The 18,813-nt window shown below is 48.7% G+C and overlaps 2 protein-coding genes across 2 annotated transcripts; both read left to right on the top strand.

Moving 5' to 3' along the window:
- The first annotated feature begins 6,661 nt into the window (after positions 1-6,661).
- Positions 6,662-12,280, top strand: LOC113211944 (nose resistant to fluoxetine protein 6-like). Its single transcript, XM_026430493.2, has 15 exons — positions 6,662-6,946; positions 7,027-7,170; positions 7,751-7,968; positions 8,060-8,136; positions 8,217-8,399; positions 8,488-8,582; positions 8,667-8,854; positions 8,933-9,102; positions 9,176-9,341; positions 9,494-9,705; positions 10,004-10,151; positions 10,229-10,424; positions 10,515-10,657; positions 10,742-10,850; positions 12,082-12,280. Exons 1-15 carry the CDS (start codon positions 6,733-6,735, stop codon positions 12,192-12,194), a joined length of 2,376 nt encoding a protein of 791 aa, XP_026286278.2. The 5' UTR covers positions 6,662-6,732; the 3' UTR covers positions 12,195-12,280.
- Positions 12,281-13,137: 857 nt separating this feature from the next.
- On the top strand, positions 13,138-16,751 carry LOC127750777 (ADP-dependent glucokinase-like). The gene is made up of 8 exons (XM_052273260.1): positions 13,138-13,545; positions 13,659-13,849; positions 14,139-14,235; positions 14,354-14,490; positions 14,573-14,736; positions 14,819-14,925; positions 15,005-15,182; positions 15,283-16,751. The coding sequence occupies exons 1-8, from the start codon at positions 13,226-13,228 to the stop codon at positions 15,514-15,516; spliced, it is 1,428 nt and encodes a 475-aa protein (XP_052129220.1). The 5' UTR covers positions 13,138-13,225; the 3' UTR covers positions 15,517-16,751.
- Positions 16,752-18,813: the final 2,062 nt, after the last annotated feature.

Raw genomic sequence — 18,813 nt, 5'->3', positions numbered from 1 at the left:
CCCGCGCCACGCTTTTACCGAGGGTTTTCACCGAGGTTCTGACCTAATTACGAGGGTAAAACATGTGGATTTTGCATCCTCAGAGACTTTTCTGTTGAGGACCAGAGGGGCTCACAGAGGGGACCCCAACTCCCTCCCAGGGCTCCTACAAGGCGGAAAATTCGGAGAGATTTGTTTTACTGATGTCACGAAACAAAAAAATACCGCGTTCGACGCTTTCCCATCACGCGACAGTTGTGGGGGGAGAAGGGGTGGAGTGTGGGGGAGGGTGAGAGGGTCATCGTGGTGCTCCGATTTGCATATGAAATACCTTCACTTTGTTGAGCGCGCGTGTACGAAGTGAGGTGAGGGGGGCGAAAAAAAGTGAAGAAGGTATGACTGACAAGCGCCTGCGCTGACAGGGGCGTCCTGGGTGAAAAAAAAGTACATTAGTTAGTTATACTAGCTAATGTGTTCTCAATGTGTTCAGTACACTGTTAATGATTTTCATCATTTCACGATACTAATCCGTCACTATTATGTCGTAATTGGAAACAACGCAGGGGCGGTAAGGGAGGGAGGGTGATTTAACAGCTTTTAATTACCTAGTTGATACGGGGAAACAAAAGTTTAGTCTCTGTCTTTCGAAAAAGATTCATCTCGTAATCGAAGAGTGGTATCGGCTCGTTTGAAAAGGAAATTAGATTTTGTGTTAGAATTTACTTAAAACAAGAGAAAATTTCGTCAGGAACAAGAAGCAGTTATTCTGGGTACGGCGACGAGCTTCGTTTCCTTCGCGAAGTCGCATGTGTACTATTTAACACACCTACCAGATGGCCGATTGGCTCGCTTCGTAGTTACTCACGACATTGTTTCCCTTGGGATCAGGGATCACCCAGTAGTAACGTCCGTCATTACTACTACGTCCCTGCCAAGTTCAGCCGTTGCAGACCTCTCATAGCGCCTGATAGGTAGGCAATATCTCGCATGCAGTGCAGGCGTGCACTGCGGGGTGTTCTACCCCGAGTCTCGCGGGCGCCGAGCTCTCCCAAGAGCGAAAGATATCTGACTTTCACTAAATTTGATTCATAATTTGGGGTCCTCACCCAATGAGAGTGAGGCTCCCCATTGCAATTGGGCGAAGTGAGGGAAATCTTACTCCTTCAGAGTGAGAATTCGGTGCATAGGACTCAAATAAGGCGAGCCTTATAGTCATCGCTCTGATTGAGCTAGGCAAAATTGCCTCACTCATTATGAGTACGACCCCTGATTCAATGGTTTTCAGTGAAGTGGAGTATTCGAATTCGTCCTTCGGGATCCGCACACCCCGCAACTGGGCAGCTCATTCGGCCACGAATAACGGGACGATGCATGTGGAATGATAGGTTCCTATCCGTATTCTTTGAGGCGGTGATGTTGTCCTTTCTCCCGCGTGCTCGTCACCCAACCGTCACCGGGACGGCCCGTGTAATTTGCGAGGAGGAGGGGGGGCACGGGCTGATAGTGAAGAGGGAGGCGCCGGCTAGTTGTCCTGAGAGGGACATCCTCCTACTTGTCTTTGTGTGACAGCTGCGCTAGTGGCAGAGTAGGGCAGGGAGAGAGAGAGAGAGAGAGAGAGAGACAGGTGGAGCGGCGCGGCGTGGAGCGACCTGCCCTGCGGCAGCCAGCGTGCAGTGGGGGCATAGGAGCCTAGAGCAAAGTTTTCTACCTTCACGGGGAAAAAATTAAAAAAGATTCACTCTCGCAGCTAATACATTTGCTGCTACTTGTACACGTAAAAACATTCTAAGCACAGTGGTCGCCTGCCAGCCTTTTGGCACTCCACTGTGGAAAATAGAACCCAGGTAGCAGAGCTGCATAAATGTGATTTTGTGTCCAATCTAAATAGCGCCTAAAACGAGTGCAGGCGCCTATGCGCGTACATGCGCCTAAAATGCGCGTTTCAGATGGGACATATAATGCGGCTTGAATGCAGTTTGCTCCATTTTGCTGCCTGGGTAGGAAGGTTTACAGGAAAATTTTCCTTGAACCAAAATGAAAGAAATTTAAAATTACAATTTTTAATTACAAAAATACATGCAGTACGTTGTATCGACATAAAATGCATTGGCGAGTAAAAATGCGCATTCGTGAATTCACAACTTAAATTATAATTCGAGTTTACAAAAAAATTGTAAATTTACGGCAATATTTTTGACAGTGTCTCTTATGACTGCCAAATTTTTGCCATCTGTTGGAGACTCCTTATTTTTTCCGCCTTCTTGGCAAAATTACGGCCTGTGAAGCAGCTTAAAGTTGGCATTCTTTTGAGAAGATATTAAATTTTGGCAAATAACGAATGACCTGCCATATCCAGTATGGACTGTGGCAGTGAATCTTTTTTTCCCAGTACGAGAACTAGTGTGTCAGCTGGTATGGTCACCGTGTGAGAGGCTGAACCTTCTCATTTGGAGTACCTTGCAGAGGACGTATTCCACGTGGCTCGACCTTGATGGAGCCTAATGACTCCTATGTGACCAACCAAAACGCATGGCAAAAACCATGACGTGTAATGGAAGAAATGCTTCGGGAATGTCTATGGTTTTTCCAAACAGCGTCATGAAAACCAAAAGACGTCGTCTTTTTTACCGTGTGGTGACCATCCCAGTTGGCACATTAAGTTCTCACAGGTAATGTTTTGTTGAAGCGACTAAATTATTTTTCCGTGTACAGCGGAATGCCTGGAGCGGATAATTGCCACTGGGTGGGTGCGAACGATCCACGAGGCGGGCCCGACGGTGGCCCGACCTGCTCGCCTGGCTGTTCGTAGAAATGAAGTAGCATCGGTGCAGATCCGAGCCGAAAATTGCGGCGTGGTCCCAGTAGTTGCTTGAGCACGAAGCCCCAAAGCTGAGTATGGGCTTGGAGGGGCGTGGTTGGACCAAAACGAAAGCCTCTGAGGCCGACGGCGCCGGCGGCGTGGTGGTTACCTGGACACCGGGCCACTGGGCCACGCCAGCTCACATGCGTTTACTCGTTCTTCCCTTCTATGTACTTAACTCTATCCTGTAACCTGGACCCCAGCTTTTTTCGTAAAGTTAGTTTTACTTCAACCCATGCTGCCATGTGAGTGGGTTGACTATCCTCTCAGAGCCAGAATGCTACATGTTTACACTACTGGAAAAACATTTTTGCAATGTTTGTACATTTATGTGTGCAAATCACGATTTTGCACATTTAATGCACAGAATCCAAACGTCACGTAAAATATCTAAAGTTTGTACCGTTGCGGACACATACATTCGTACACTAACTGTCCGAACCGACGGCCTACAGTGCAGTTGATAAATATTTCTCACAGCAAACTTTATACAGTAATTGGCTGAGCAGCCAAGCAATAAAAATAAAGAATCTGAATAAGAATAAGAGGCGAAGCCTTACAATCGAGTGGAGTAGCCCCCAGGAGTTTGGGAGATCACGGCCCAACTTATGGGGATCCAACCTTCCCAATCGTAAAGTTTATAGGGTTGATGTGAGTCAGAGATATGTTGTTTTGATCAGAGCACTACAAAAATTGCTGCGAAACTAATTTTCGAGCAATTATTTTCTTGGAAAGATAAGTGAGGGCAAGGTTAAAATGAGCGCTTGCTTCTAAAACGCCTCATGTTGCAGTCTGTGCGTTGGCAAGCCTGCGCATGAGAACGGCATCGTAGAACTGAGGTATATTTCGTACGCGCAAGGAGCGGCGTTGAGTAAATGGGCAAAATGGGTACAAAAAAAAAAAAAAAAAAAAAAAAAATAAAGGAGGAAAGAAGAAAGAAGTTGAAAATTACTTCCCCATGATAATTAATTGCCAACATAACAAAATCACAAAACAACGGAAACGCACATCGCTTCCGCGACCAGGGATCAGCCTCTTTGTCTATAACAATGCCTAGTGGGTATGCGGGCCTTGAGCACGCAGTACCGTCTGTTAAGGCAATACACCACAGTATCGCGGGTTTGCTTACCCGATGTGCCCGTAAGGCGCCATATCCCCTTGGGTACGCAAACCCGCAACACTGGGGAGTATTACACTCGGTACATGTATTGGGGTGTATCAGAGCGGACGCGCACTATGTTGTGGGTCGACTCTCCACCCGTCAAGGACTATCCAGAAAGTACGTCCATTTTTCTCAGATTCGTTCGGCTAATACCCAGAAAAATTGTTTCTTGTTTCAAGAAAATTTTTCCTTGTTTCAAGTGCAGGCTGACACAAGATCAAATTTACTCTTGAAACAAGCTGATATTTTCTTTCGAACAAGAGAAATACCTTATTCCAAACACAATATTGCCTTGTTACAATGGCGAATTTCATCTTGTGTCAGCTGTCAGCATGCACTGATAAACCAAGTGTACAACTGTTCAACACTTGAAAGTGTGCAACCACAAGTTCAATACTTGCAAGTGTTCAATTCACTAGTAGTACACTTGCAAGTGTTAAACTCGGTATTTGTGCACTTGTAAGTGTTCAACTCTCCTGTTGTATACTTCACTAGATCGGGCGCTTACTGTGACAACTAAATTGAACACTTGCAAGTATTGAACTTGCCGTTGCACACTTAGTAGTGTTGAGCAGTTAAACACTTGGTTTATCAGTGTGCACTTGAATCAAGAAACTATTTTTCTGGGTGTACAAACGGGAGCTCGGCTGGGTGCCTGCGAGCCGCAGGGTAGGCCACCCTGCACTGCAAGCAATATGTTGCCTACCTAACGTGTGATATAAGAGCCTGTAGAGGGCTGAGCTTGGCAGGTTCTCATCGGCGAATGAAGGACATATTTTCTGGAAGAACTCTGGCGGCCCCCTGCAAGAGGATACAATCATACAATCCCTCGACACTTCGACGTTCGCTCTTCACACACTCGCCGTACAAAGGGTAGGCAGGGTAGGCAGGTGCACTGTGAAAAATGCTGTCCGAAAGTACAGTTTTCCTACGGTCCGTCCTGTATATTTTATGTACTGGCCAGACCTTAAAGATATGTACAGTACTTCACTGTCTAAGTAAAGTGCTGTACTGACCAAAAAGGTGCAAAAGTTACGGTACACCCTGAATGGAGTGGACCGTCATCCAAAATCACAGTCGCGGATCTGATAACAAATTAACAGGGCGCACTGAAGACATTTCCTGTAGGCTTTTCGAACAGTGTGATAACCATGCCCAGCAGTGTGCCCAGTTGCCCCCTTTTCACGTTCCCTTGCTGACTACGTGCCGTTTGCAGATCGCTCGGTCTACCCCGCCTCATAAACCCCTGTCCTCATTGAAGGGTAGTGGGATGTGCAGTCCCTGCAGCAGCCCGCGGGCCGCGGCCAACGGCCCGATGCCCAAGGCGGCCGGGGTCCAGCATGCACCGTGCTGCTCGCCGTGGCGCATGCAGCCCGTGTGCGTCAGCACTGCACTGTATTCATGCCCCGGTAAGTGTCGGGGGAGCGAGATCAAGGATAATCGGCCGCCCCCCATCTTCACGCTATTCGATCTATTCATTTAAGAGGTTCGTATGGTACAAACTGGAATTACGGCAAGAATCGATTCAACCACGTGTAACGGCGCTGAAAGTCTCTTTGTTATACGCAAAAACTGCATGGGTTGGGTGTTGTTTTCCCGCTCCATCCTTATCATCCTTTGTGATTTTGGGGCACACCGAAACATCACACCTAGTTATTATAGGTCTATTGACAATATAGTATAGTATGAATGGACCCATTTTATTTGTTGCCGGGATCTTGTCTGTCACTTTTACTCGTATTTACTGTTCAATTCTTCTCATGCTTTGTGATTTTTGTTCGAATTAAAACAATCACCCACGCGTGGCTTATTTACTGTCATGTGACCGCGTGTTGGTTACCCTTCCAGATCCGTTCAGCACTGTTCTATTTTGCCCCTGACGTCTGAACACCCCGCGCGCTAGATGTTATGGAATGATGGCGAAGGCAGCAAATAATGCAAAGGATATGGGCGTGATAACTTTAAACTGGAGCTTGGCGCTGCGCTCAAGGATTCTGATATGTTCAACGCGCTCAACCCTCAACAAACCCCCCTCCCCCTCTCCTTCCCCGATGCATCGCGTGCAATTGTGTTGGACATCAAAAACGCATAGCGGCCGAAACTGAGACGGAAACAATAGAACAACAAGCTTTTATTTGTTGCCATTCCCGCAACAATTTAATGAAATTAACAAGGACGTTACTTTGCTCTGATGGTCTGGGTAATGAAACACCTGCTCTGCAAGCCCAAGTGTTGTACAGTATCACTGTTTAAACTGAAGAACAAATGGATGTGCAGTTTTAATCACAGCCTTTTGGCCATACGTGTGGTCGTCACAAGGGACGCAATTTGTCAAAGGGCTGTCCTACAGCTGTCCAGCACTTGTAACTGTCGGGTCGGGCATGGGGTGCCCTACGTACACATCCTACAAGTATATAACGTATAGTTTAAGACTGCAGTACTATTGGTAAAGCAGTTCAATCTACTGGGGATACCGTAGTAAGGCCACATTTACGTATGCAGTATACGCCTCGCATTGAAAATAATTCAGGAAGTGACATGCTGCGCGGGTGCGTCACTGCGCCCCCTCGCCTTGACTTTTGTCGACCAACGACCCGACCGCGGGCATGAAGAGCAGCGGCGGCCGTGGCCGATCTGCCATCAGTGGCATCAGGCCCGGTAGAGTGCAGCGGAGCAGAAGCGTCTGCAGCCAGTGCTCTCGGGGGTTCGGGGCGCGGTGGGCACAGGCGACATGGCGGGCAGAGCTCGAGGCAGGAGGGCGGCTGCGCACGGGGCCGGGGTGGCCCTCACGACGTTCCGGGTGCTGGTCGTGGCCGTCTGCTTGGTGTGCGCTGCCAGCGTCGCCGGAGCAGACCTGGACGCGCGGGCCGAGGCGGGCGCCGTGTACACGGAGGACCGTCTCTCGAGCTACGAGAGCGTGTGGGGCCATGACGAGGCCGCCGGAGGTGAGTGAGTGCCGCTGGTCATACTCTCGCTATTTAGTCGAGACAGTATGACAGCGTCGAAGTCCGCCGTCTGCTCGCAGGGGTCGATCGCATCGCGGATGGCGGCCTGGACCGGCTGGACCTCCTACAGGCCCTCAGAAACCGAACGGGTTCTCCGCGCTGCCGCCGAGCGCTCGACACCGTCCTGGAGGCCAGGGCACAACTCAGGATATGGGCGCTCAGAAGTACGTGTTAGAAGCAGACGGAACTAGGTTGTAGGCATACATGTACCGGGTGTAACTGTGAATACGGAGCAGTGTTGCGGGATTGCATACTCAATATGGCCGCAGGGGACATGGCCCCTTACGGGTCTAAAGAGTAGGCAAACCCGCAACACTGCTGCGCATTCACAGTTACACCCTGTGCATGGTGTCCCACAGACCCCTTCCTCTAAATGACTTAAATCGGCTTATACTGTGCAGGATGCAGGCGTGCGGCCGGGTTGCATACCCACACGGGGACGGGGCCATAAGGCGCCGCGGTGAGCGACGGTAGGCACGCCCGTCCGCACGCCCTTGTGCAGTACAGTATAAAGCAAAATAAGGGATGGGGTCTGTGGACCACCCTGTACCTCACCATTAAAATGTGTTCACGATGAGTAAACGGAGGGAAAATTACAGGAGCTCGGCGCCTGTCAAACTTAGAGTAGGCCACTCCGCAGTACACAGCTGCTTGGCGGGTAGGCCTACCCAGTGTGTTACGGGCGCTATCATGAGCACTGCCCTTCTCCAACTTTGTGGTAATAATTTCTCTGTGCCTCCCAAGTGGACTTCTCGTCGGTCGTGCTGCCGGGCGCCGTGCTCTCCGGCGCCATGAGCCACCTGGGCGACTATGACGCTTGCGTCGGCGTGCCGGACGCCATATACTGCCTGGTGGACGTTGAGATTCGCCCACTGTCGTCCGGCAAGCCCCACATTCTAGACGAGAAGAGCCCCTTCGAGTTTCCGAACGGACACAACGCTACGTTGTGGGATGCGCTAAAGGTGTGGTAACAAGAACATATTCTCCGTCTCTTTTTCGGCAGCGCTTTAATGTCGGTAATGGTTTTTTGTGTGTTTGTGCTCTGCCCTGCAGACGTCGGGCAACCGCCGCCGCTACCGTCGGGACTCGCAGCAGTGGGCGATGTGTCTGCCCGCGGGTTGCGGCCAAAGGTGACCGCTCCCAATCGATGGTTGGTTATGGGACTCACAACTTCTTGTTGGGCGATTGACGCTGACGTATTTCTGTTCAGGCGAGGGCGCGAGGATCTAGGCTTGGACCTGGCGGCCGCGGTCAGCCCCATGGGCAAGGCGCTGGGGGTCCAGCTTCGGCTGCACCTAGACCCCGCCGACTGCTCGCCAGACAGCGCCGACGCCGGCAGCGCTCCCACTACGCTGAGCGCCGCTCTAACCAGACCGCTATTCCAAGTCGGAAGGTAAAGTGTCGTCCGTTGTCTTACCCCATAATCAAGTAATTCTTCGTTTCATTTTTCGATCTTGCAACCAAAATTTATCGATTTTCAGCCTGTTTATCCTTCTGTTCCCCGCTCTCACGCTTGCCGCATGCTTGAAGGAGGATATTTTCGACCGTGGGTCAGACGAGTTAAAGGGAGGAAAAGGTAATGGATGGTTTTAAGAAATAAAACGTACAACAACATGCTTACATGGAGCTAATTTTTAGCTGATCTGCTTTCTTGTCGCAGGTGCCGTGCAATCAATATTGTCTTGTTTTAGCGTTCGGAAAAATTGTCGCGCACTTATGAAAAGGAAGAATTCGATGATTCACGCAATTCAAGGAATTCGTGTCTTGGCCATGTTCGGAGTCATTGCTGGTCACAGGGCGCTTTTTCCGAACATGGGGCCAATTCTTAATCCAGAGTTATATGAAAACGTATGATATGATCCCAGCTCAGGTTCTGCTGTAAAGTCAAGAGTAATATCTGTAATATGGATTTTGATAATCTTTCAGGAATTTCACACACCTGCTATGATGATGGTAGTCAACGGAAACGTCATCGTCACAGTATTTTTTGTGATAACCGGCTTCTTAGAGGCACGTGCTTGGCTGACAACGTATGAAAAGCTGCCATCATTCAGTTATGTGGTGGTGCTCGGGTCCTACATCGGCAGATGGCTCAGGTGATGAACCACGTTGGAACGTTGGTGGTTGAAAGGTTAAGAGGAGTGGTCAATGTCGCCCTTTCCTTGGCAGGCTGACTCCGGCGCTAGCCGTGATGGTGGCCTTCGACGCGCTGTGGCTGGAGCACCTCGGCGCGGGGCCGCTCTGGAACCAGCACGTCGTGAAGGCGGAGGCGCAGGTCTGCAAGGACTACTGGTGGACCAACATCCTCTACATCAACAACTACTACGGTACTGGGGTAAGTCTTCTCTGCGACCGGCCGCGCCCCGCGAGGGCGCCGGGACGGCAGGCAAACACTTGGGCGGCAGCGCCTCACGAGCTGCCAGGGTAACGGGGGCGCTGCCACTCGCGCTGACGTGACGCTCAAGCTGACGCCGCCGCTGCCCACAGTGCATGATGCAGACGTGGTTCCTGGCCGCCGCCCAGCAGATGTCCCTCGTCACGCCGTTCGTCATGTGGGCCGTGCACAGCCGCAGCAGCTCGGGGCGCTCGCCCTGGCGCGGCTGCGCGCCGCTGCTCCTGCTGCTCGCCGCGGCCTGCGCCGTGCTGTACGCCTGCACCGCGGCCTATGCGCTGCTGCCCGCCACGCCCGTCTTCCCCATGTAAGCCACGTGTAAAGGGTCATCCAGAACGTACGGCCGTCATTCGCCGTGACTAACCTGTCCAGTTCAGCCGGTGCGAGCTCTCCTGGCGCCTGGTGGGTAGGCAACATTTTGCCTGCAATGCGTGCGTGTAGTGCGGGGTGGCCGACCCTGAGGCTCGCAGGCGCTCCGATCCCCCGCAATTTGCCGAATAATCTGAAAAAAAGCGGACGTACTTTCTGGATGCCAAAGCCCTTGGTTAAGGGTCTTCAGCGTCGGTGGAAGCCTGATTGCCTTCCTCTCTGCTCCCCACCCGTAGGATCCTGCAGCGGGGCAACCTGCTGCACAACGACAACTTCCTGAAGCAGTACCTGCCCACGCACACCAACGCTATCTCCTACATCGTAGGCCTGCTCGCTGGAGCCGTGGCCTACTTCGCTCGTGCAAGAGGGTGGTCCCCATCGCAGGTGAGCGTTTTACTTTTATTCGGTCATTACAGGTCACTCCAAAAGCGTCCACTCCGGTCCTCTTGTTCTGCCTCCAGTCCGCGCGCCGAGTGCTGTCCCTCGGCATCCCATTGGGGTACGTCCTCATGAACGTGTCCATCATGCTGGGCGTCGTGTACCTCATGTACGAGTCGGAGCGGCCTTGGCTGGAGGCCCTGTGGGCGCCCGCCAGGACGCTGGCGTTCTCCGTTCCCGTCGCCTGGGTCATCGTCACCTGCAGCCTGGGCTGCGGAGGTGGGTGTGCCGTGAGCTCCCTGCCCAAAAGGACTGCTGCAAGTTGAAACATCATACAGATTCGCTGCATAAACCTGCTTTGCATCGTAGGTCTGCTCGAGTGGTTTCTCAGCAGAACGCCAATGCTCGTCCTGGGGCGCCTTGCCTACTGCGTCTACCTCTGCCACGTCACCTTGGTCATCGCCACTTACGCGTACGCTCGACAGCCTCTCTTCGTCGGCAGATACACCTTCGTAAGCACAGCGAATCTGCGAGATGTGTGTTATATTCACAGTGAAAGGTTCATCAAAATTCTAAATGACTATTCTTGATTGCAGTTTCATGCATGTGCGGGAGACATCTTCCAGTCATTCCTCTTCGGGTTCCTTCTTCACATAACCGTCGAGGCACCCATGTCCAATGTTCTTATGATGTTGTATTCTGGCGGTAAGTTTGTTCAACTGTTCTTGGTACATACCAGACTTAGGCCAGAGGTGGGTAATAAACGTTGGCCACAGCCGTTAAACAGACAGTCCCCTCGACCTGTCCCCGCTTTGGATCATTTTTCGTTCACCTAGATATAGATAGTTATCTCTGGTATAGCCCACATCTTGTCCACGCTGATCCATCCGCCGGTCGCCGAAGCCGGACCCAGTGAGAACAGTGATCGAATAGACCTCGAATCAACGTCGATTAGGCCGGTCGAAAAATTGTCAATTCCAAATGTCGAATCGACGGGATTTTGCCCGGCAAATCAACGCTTTTTCGACATCGACTATGTCGATACTTTATCAAAAAGGGACTAAAGGACTGTACGGTCAGGGAAAGGCCCTGTCTCAAATCGACGTCGAATCGACATCGATCATGAACAATACGAAATTTCTTGCAATTTAGTACCAGGAACCGTTCTGCACCCAGAAAAGTGGATTCTTCATTTGAGTTCCGGTGCTTGACAAGTTGAGGACAGGTACTTGTTTTGAGAATATTTTACTCAATTTGATCTAAAGAAATTCTTAAACCAAGTCCTGGGCCTCAACTTGTCAAGTACCGTACTCAAATCAAGTATCCACTTTTTTGGGTGTGCACCGAGCTGCATAAAATGTGCATTTTGTGTCCAATCTAAAAAGCGCCTAAAACGCGTGTAGGCTCCTAATATGCGCGTACATGAGCCATTTTCAGATGGGACTTATAGTGCAGTTTGAATGCAGTTTGCTCCAATTTGCTACCTAGGGAGAGAGTGGGTGAGAGGGGTTGTGAGGAGAGTGTTGTGGTGGGGGTGCGTCCGGAGCGAGCAAACAAGTTGTGAGCAAAATTTCCACACTAACGTGTTCAGTTCATTATTTTGAGCACATTACATGGAGTATAACTGACGTTAAATACTTGCTTGATGTGCAAATTTTAGACATTTTGTTAATGTCTCAATCTTGCACACACAGTTCTATGCTATCAGTGGGAACCAGATCGGAACCGGACGGTGTTCAGCTGCTCTGCTATACGTCTATACGTTCAGGAAAAAATGTGGACATTTTGTACACTAATTGACGTATAATCTAGTAGACAACACTGTGACCAAAATTTGCAAACTTTGACTTTTATATCAATTGACGTGCAAAATTGAACACTTTGTTTTACCCATGCAGTGGTTGCTTTATTTGACGTTCCACCTGTTTATTTACAGTTTCGAAAAAGAATGTGGAGAAGCAAAGTGCAGTCGGGGAGAGCCCGGATCAGCCGATTTCCATCTCTACCTTAGACGCTTCAGCAGTGGAAAGTCAAGTGTCAAAGTTGTAATAAAAAGTGTACATGCATTTATATGTGCGCGGTTTCCGCCTACAATGGAACGTAATGTATAAAAATAAATGAGGGTTTTGTACGAAAATGTAGCGTTGTTTTCTCGGAGAAAACAATAAGGTATTCCTTCACTGTTATCTCTGGTGCTCGGTTTCATACAAACTAATGCGATAATAGCCCAAAAGCGATTCCCACATAATATTGCACCTGGGGGGGGCAGGCTTAGAAAAATTATCGCACTAAATTGACATTTGTCATTGCCTGATGTGCGATAATTTTTACACATTTTACTGCGATAATTTACTATCGCAGCAAAATGGGGTAAAATTATCGCATTTTATGCAATAACAAGTTATTGCACTAAATTTGTTGTCATCATTGCATTGAGAATTACAGTGTTTAAGACAAGGTATTCCTTTGAGACGAAACCGGACCCTTGAGACGGAAAAGCACAACAGCCCCGTCTTGTATTCACCTGAACCCCGATTGGTCCATACGATCCGGAAAAGTCCCCGAGGTGACGTGAGGAAAAGTTGAGCGACAAATGTTTTCTTGACTGACGCTCCTGCCCTGCCTACCTCCCGTCCCGCAATTGGGCGCACTGGGCGGGCCGCCGTCTTCACACAGCTGCTTGGCGGGTTGGCCTACCCAGCGCGTGGGAGGCGCCAGACGCGTTGCCTCCGTAAAGACATTGTGGGGACACCCTTCTCCTTCTGTAGTCCATCATGAGGGTGGAAGGGGGAACTTGACCTCAAGCATCAGTTTATCTTCGCCGAATTTGTTTGCATTTTCTTCCTTTCTCCTAATCTTGCCACCACCAAACCCCATCTCCTTCATCCGATCCAATTTGAATCACGCGCCACTATTGTGTTGTCCAGTCGTATATTTATCATACCCCTCTAGTCTTCGGAGAAATTTTTCATATGCTGAAGGGACAGAAAAACCTTCTGCTGCATAGTTTCGGCATATTCCTGACGGTGACTGACTGTAAACCGCAACCGAGCGAAAGAAATTGCAAATATCCTCAAAAGATGGGGTGGAAAGTATTTCGGATTGGGTGCCTATTATCTCTTCTCGTTGTTCTTGTTGCCATTTGGCTACGTCCCGGCACAGAGCGCGAAATAGATGCAGAAGTTCGAGCTATCCTCAGAGGGCTGATAGACGTGGAGACTCCTGACAGAGTTCGAAAACCTAAAGTAGCGGTGGGTTATGGTGCCTGTATGGATGTATTTACTAACGCAAAGGATGTTCTGCAATTTAAAGAGTCCGATCTTGATCCTGGCGTAATTACTAACGATGTCGAGCTGATGCAGGCATATACATACTTCTTCCGTCATGGAGCAGCTGCAGAGTGAGTTTGCTATATTTCAGAATAATGTGTTCTGATCCAAACACTGATTTACATTATTAATTTATGTTGTGGTTTTACATTGAATCGGCTGTACCCTGAAATTCTACTTCCAGACGATTTGTACACAACAGTTCTCTATTCGACATGCTTGTCGAGCAAGCTGAACAGGTTCCCGGTGCAAGATGGGAAATGGGAGGTACTGCAGCTGTAATGGCTAACCGCTTCTCTCTTGAAGGATGTGATGTATTACTTGGGGCCAAGATGACTCCCAGATTGCTAAAAGCATTTTCACCCAATGTTAAAGGTATCGTAGTATTGCTTAATTATGTTTTCCAATTTGTTTTCTGTTTTGATTTACCAAAGATGTGTTCCGTGGTAACTTTTGCTGCTATGTACTTTTTGGCTCATCACTTTTTCAACTTGAAACAGTTTAGAAAATTAAATCTTAATTCATACTAACAATATATTTGTTCTCATAACACTTTTGAAATCATCATACATAGCTGATAGTATGATAGTAAAATCGTTTCTGTTTTTATCAATTTAATCATCTAATTAACATTGCATGTGTTTGCCTTGTGTTGTGTGCATAGTTGTTGGTGGTGATGTAAGTAAGGATGATGTGCATCTCATACTTGAATACAAAGCTGGCGAAACTTGGGGATCTTTCCAAGCCCCAAGAGCTAATAGGCAAGTACAAATTTTACCATATTAAATTTACTAGTGATAGACCTATTGTGCTCCTGACATTGAAAGGTTTTCTAGTTTAAATCATTCATTAAAGCAAGTATGTTGGTGGGTCTTTCAGGTTTATTTTGCATAATGATGACACGAATCCCACATTGAGCTCCCTAGAAGATTTTCAAGCAGCCCTAGAGGCATTTGAACCAGATCTGCTTGTAGTTGGTGGTCTGCAAATGATGGATAACTTTCCATTCCAAAAAGGTAATTCCTTTAATATTTCATTTGAGATTTTTCAGGTATCTCTAGCACTGCACTTCACATAATTTTCTGTATGTTTGCACAGGAGTACGTGAAGCCAGACTAAAACTTGTTGAGGAGCAAATGAGAAAGCAATCTACAAGGACAAGAGTACATTTTGAACTAGCTTCTTTTGCTGAACCAAAGCTAATGATTTATTTAGTAGATAGAATTCTACCTCATGCAGATTCTCTCGGTATGAATGAACAAGTAAGTATAAATTTAACCCTTGTTGCGTGAAGTGTTTCTAACCCTTCTGTTTAGTCAGCATTCCTTCTTGTGGTATTTGCAGGAGCTAGAAAATTTGAAAAGCATAATTTTACATCAAAGAGTCAGTGTTGTAACTGATTCTAATCCTAGAGTTGCAACTGTTCTTGACGACATGAGAGAGGTGTTCAAGTAAGTTATCTAAGCTTTCTGCCATTAATGTGAAAAAAAATCAGATTTGTAATTAAAATAATATGCTGTTTCTCTTTAGGCAATTACGTCACAAGGGTAAACAAATTTCTGGAAGTCGTAGTTTAACACGTATCCATGTGCATACCTTAGCCTATCAAGCAATATTAACAGTTCATGGATCTCCATGGAAGAATTCAATTGGAGCAGCAGCTAAAGCTTCTCTTACTGCTCATAGACATGTTTGTGGTTCTGCATCTGTAAGTTCTGTTTTTAATATGATGTTTTTAAAAGCAAAGAGTAAACTTGTTAAGACCCAACCACATTCTGAAATTTGATACCATCATCTGTTCTCCTTAGGTGGATGTTGAAAAGGCTCTTCTCATGATGGATGAAAGTTTTTCAACCTCAACGGCTGAAGGAAGCAAGAGAATGCCACTTAATGTGACTAGCCCAATCACCTGCTGGGATGAGGAGTGTGATGGCACTACTATAAATCTGTGTGTTGCCCCTGTACTTGTTTGTACGCATGCCAAACAAACATGTGGAGGGGGTGATAATATTTCATCTGCTGGAATTTCTATGCAGATTTAAATGTGTGTAAATTTCTGACTGCTGATTATGAGGTCTGAGTAGTTGACATATTGCTCATTCTAGATTTGTCATTTACAATAACCTATGGCCTCTATGTCTTTTGGCAAAATTATGTACTTTATGAGCATGGCACATACGTGTGTTGCTGTTCTAGATGTCATACGGTATGTCAAATTTGATCCAATGCTTATGCTATATTTTTTGGGTTTTTTCAAAGTTCACGGCTTGTGAGTTGTGCAAGGCATTTGTTACTAGCAAGCACTGATTTTATTTTATAACAAGACTACCTGATTTTAATTATTGGTTTTCCAGGGACCTTTTTATTTTTTAACAAAAGTTACCAAGTGTGAAGAACATTGTTTTGTTTTCTTAAAGTAGCTGTCAAATGTTTTGAACGACGTGTGCTCTCAAAAATGCTTCTAGACTGTGTAGGGATATAGTGATCCAGTGGAATCTCAATATAATGTTATCTGGCTAGAAAGCTTAGTTTTTAGTTACTAGCAAGCACTGATTTTATTGTTATTTGATTGTAATTATTGGTTTACCAGTCACAATTTTATTTTGTATGCAATTCCTCAGTGATCAGTCACTTTAAAAATCTGACTGATGAAATGCTGTGATATCTAATGTATCTCACTGCCTGGGGTAAAATCGATAGTCTACTGTTCCATTATGTCAATTTTTATTATGTTTATGTTATTTTTAACATAATTTGTGCTTTTTACACACAAGCAGGTGATTTACTTTAATACTGCATTTCAATCCATTGTATCACATTGAGTCCCACATGAACACATGTATGGTTATAATAAGCCACCCAATCCTATCCTGGGACTCAACGAGTTATTATTGGACCATTTTAAATTTGACATTGTAGTGAAATATTTTTCAATTACTTGTGTAAACTTTTACATTCCTACTTTTTGTCTGTGAATAATTGAAGTTTAGAGTTGAATGACAGTTGAGTTTAGCACATTGAAATGATTGTGTATTGTGTTCACATAAGAACTGACTTTTCTTTTCTTAAGCTGGCCATATTATATGTTAAGCACTTGAGAGGCTTAATTAGGGTGATGGTAAATAAACATAATTTGCTATTGGCTGAAAAGGGAAAAATCTTAAATTACCTTAATCCTAATACGGCTATAATAATAATAAAGATGTTTGCAGCTGTATTATGTTAACAGAGAATATATTTGATGTAAATAAACAAATTAGTTTATTTAGAAACCGTACTTTGTGACTATCCTTTTAATTGGTCACCAGGCGTCCACAGCCATTGTAACTGACTGTAGCCGTTCCAGTTACAGGAAGGTCGACATCTTCGAGGACCTCGGCCAAAACGGTTGCGCGACTATGTGTGCCTCCTGATGCCAAATTACATCTTCGTTTACTTCATTCTCAGCAAATTTTCTCCGTAAACCACACATTTTCACTGGTCTTCCCCCTTATAATCCATTTAACCCCTTTATGCCCTAACAGGAGGAAAAGAGGGTGGGGGGGGGGGTCTAGGAGTTATGTACCCGGGTGAAAAACGTCCCTGGGGAGTTCTAACCATGGCTAAAGGGGGTATATCTCCTCCTACCACCTCACCTACTCCGGCTACTCCGGCCAGTGCCCGGCGCGGTGCAGCTGGTGCAGCTCAGCCCGGGCCCCCCTGGCCGGGCGGCTCGAGCCCCACCACGCCGCGGGCCCCACTCCGCGCGCCAAGCCGCCAAGCCTCTTGCCCGGCCCAGCCCAGCCCGGCCCGGCGGCTCAGCGCAGCCGGCAAGCCGGCTCGAGTTCAGTTGACAGTGGACCGCCACTGCCGAGTGGGGCGAAGCACTGGGTAGCCAGCCGCGGCGTACCGGCATCTCTCGTGGGTACTCGCGGTCCTCGCGGTCCGGTCCGGGCCGGCTCGGCGCGGGCGATCGTGTGAGTGTGTGTGAGTGTCAGCGAGTCGGTGTGAGCACGTGTGTGAGTGTCAGCGTGTCAGTGTGTGCAACCGTGTGAACACCCGCTCTCTGTGGATATAACTTCTCCCACCGCCAGCATTGAGCCTTCAACACTACCGTGAGTATTTCTATCCCTCTGAGGTGTGGTCGACCTCCTGACGGTCCTCACTGCCATGTCATGTGACCGCTGCAGTATGGTTCTTTGGAGCAGCAAGCGCCTCCTCTCAGCTGGGCGACATCAACGCCGCGGCGCACGGTAGCCACGCGGCGCGGCGGCGGCGTTTGACCGCCCAGAATTTGTTTTGACCGCAGAGGACACGTACCTTGCACAGCCTCCCAGGCTCCACCCCGGCTGTAACGTGGTGTTGGCCAACATCGGCCAAACACACCGTTTTGAGGTAAAACACAATCGTCAAAAACTCGTCATTGACCCTCATTTGACGGCACAATGAGATCAATCTGGCTAGCTATAGCTTCAGAAAATCTTGATGATGAGCATGAGCGTCAAAATGAGGTCATTGTGACATCAATTTGACAAGCGTGCTTTACCTGGGCGGTCTGACCGCTTTCCTTCTGTGCACAGTTGTACTACCCGAGTGCCGAGGGTTTGCGTGGCCGGCAGACTGAGCTCAGAGATGCAGATGCTGCCAGGCCGCCCGCCCCGCGGAGGTCGTGGACCCTGCTGCTTTGCAGGGGCTCCAGCGCGAGGCGCGAGGCGAGTCGAGGCGCTAGAGGGGCATCCCCTTCGCGCGTTGCGCCACGCCGCGCCAGACCAGACCTACAAGCGGACCGCATACCAGAGTTGCACTCCAGGGCCGGGGCGTGGGGCGGGGCGGGGCGGGCTGCAACTGCTTGGCGGTACAACAGCTTGGCATCGCCTGGTCTGCAGCCGTCCCCTCCTAGCCCCGCGGAGCCTGCTGCTGGAGCCTGCCGCTGGAGGCACTGGAATGTAGATTATTGTGAGCGGCGTCGCCTCGCCACGCCGCGGCCCTCTCGGGCCGTTCTTCGCGGATTGCAGAAAATTTTACGACAGTGTGGCGGCTTGAAGCCACTCCACGGGACGGCACGGCAGCGGGGTGGAGTGGTGGTCGGTCGTTGCCGCATTCTGTACACTGTGTTGTCGGGCGGGGTGGGGCGGGCGCAGCCAGGCGCCCCAGCTAAAGCGCGGCGCCCGCCCCATTTACCCGCTCCGCTGTTAGGTTGGCTCGCTCGCTTGACCGCCGGATTATCTTGTCCAGCATCGTCGCTGTCCAGTAAAGTTGACCTGCGCTGGGCGCGGCGTGGCGCGGCGCAGCCTGGCATGCGCGTCCAGGCCAGTCAACCGGTCTGGTCTGGCCGGCCGCTAGCGCCCCGCCCCGCCCCG

The sequence above is a fragment of the Frankliniella occidentalis genome, unplaced genomic scaffold (genome assembly GCF_000697945.3).
Source record: "Frankliniella occidentalis isolate FOCC.00 unplaced genomic scaffold, Focc_3.1 Scaffold258, whole genome shotgun sequence".
Classification (NCBI taxonomy): domain Eukaryota; kingdom Metazoa; phylum Arthropoda; class Insecta; order Thysanoptera; family Thripidae; genus Frankliniella; species Frankliniella occidentalis.
Note: the sequence above shows the minus strand (reverse complement) of the source record. Positions and strands in the feature narration are given on the sequence as shown.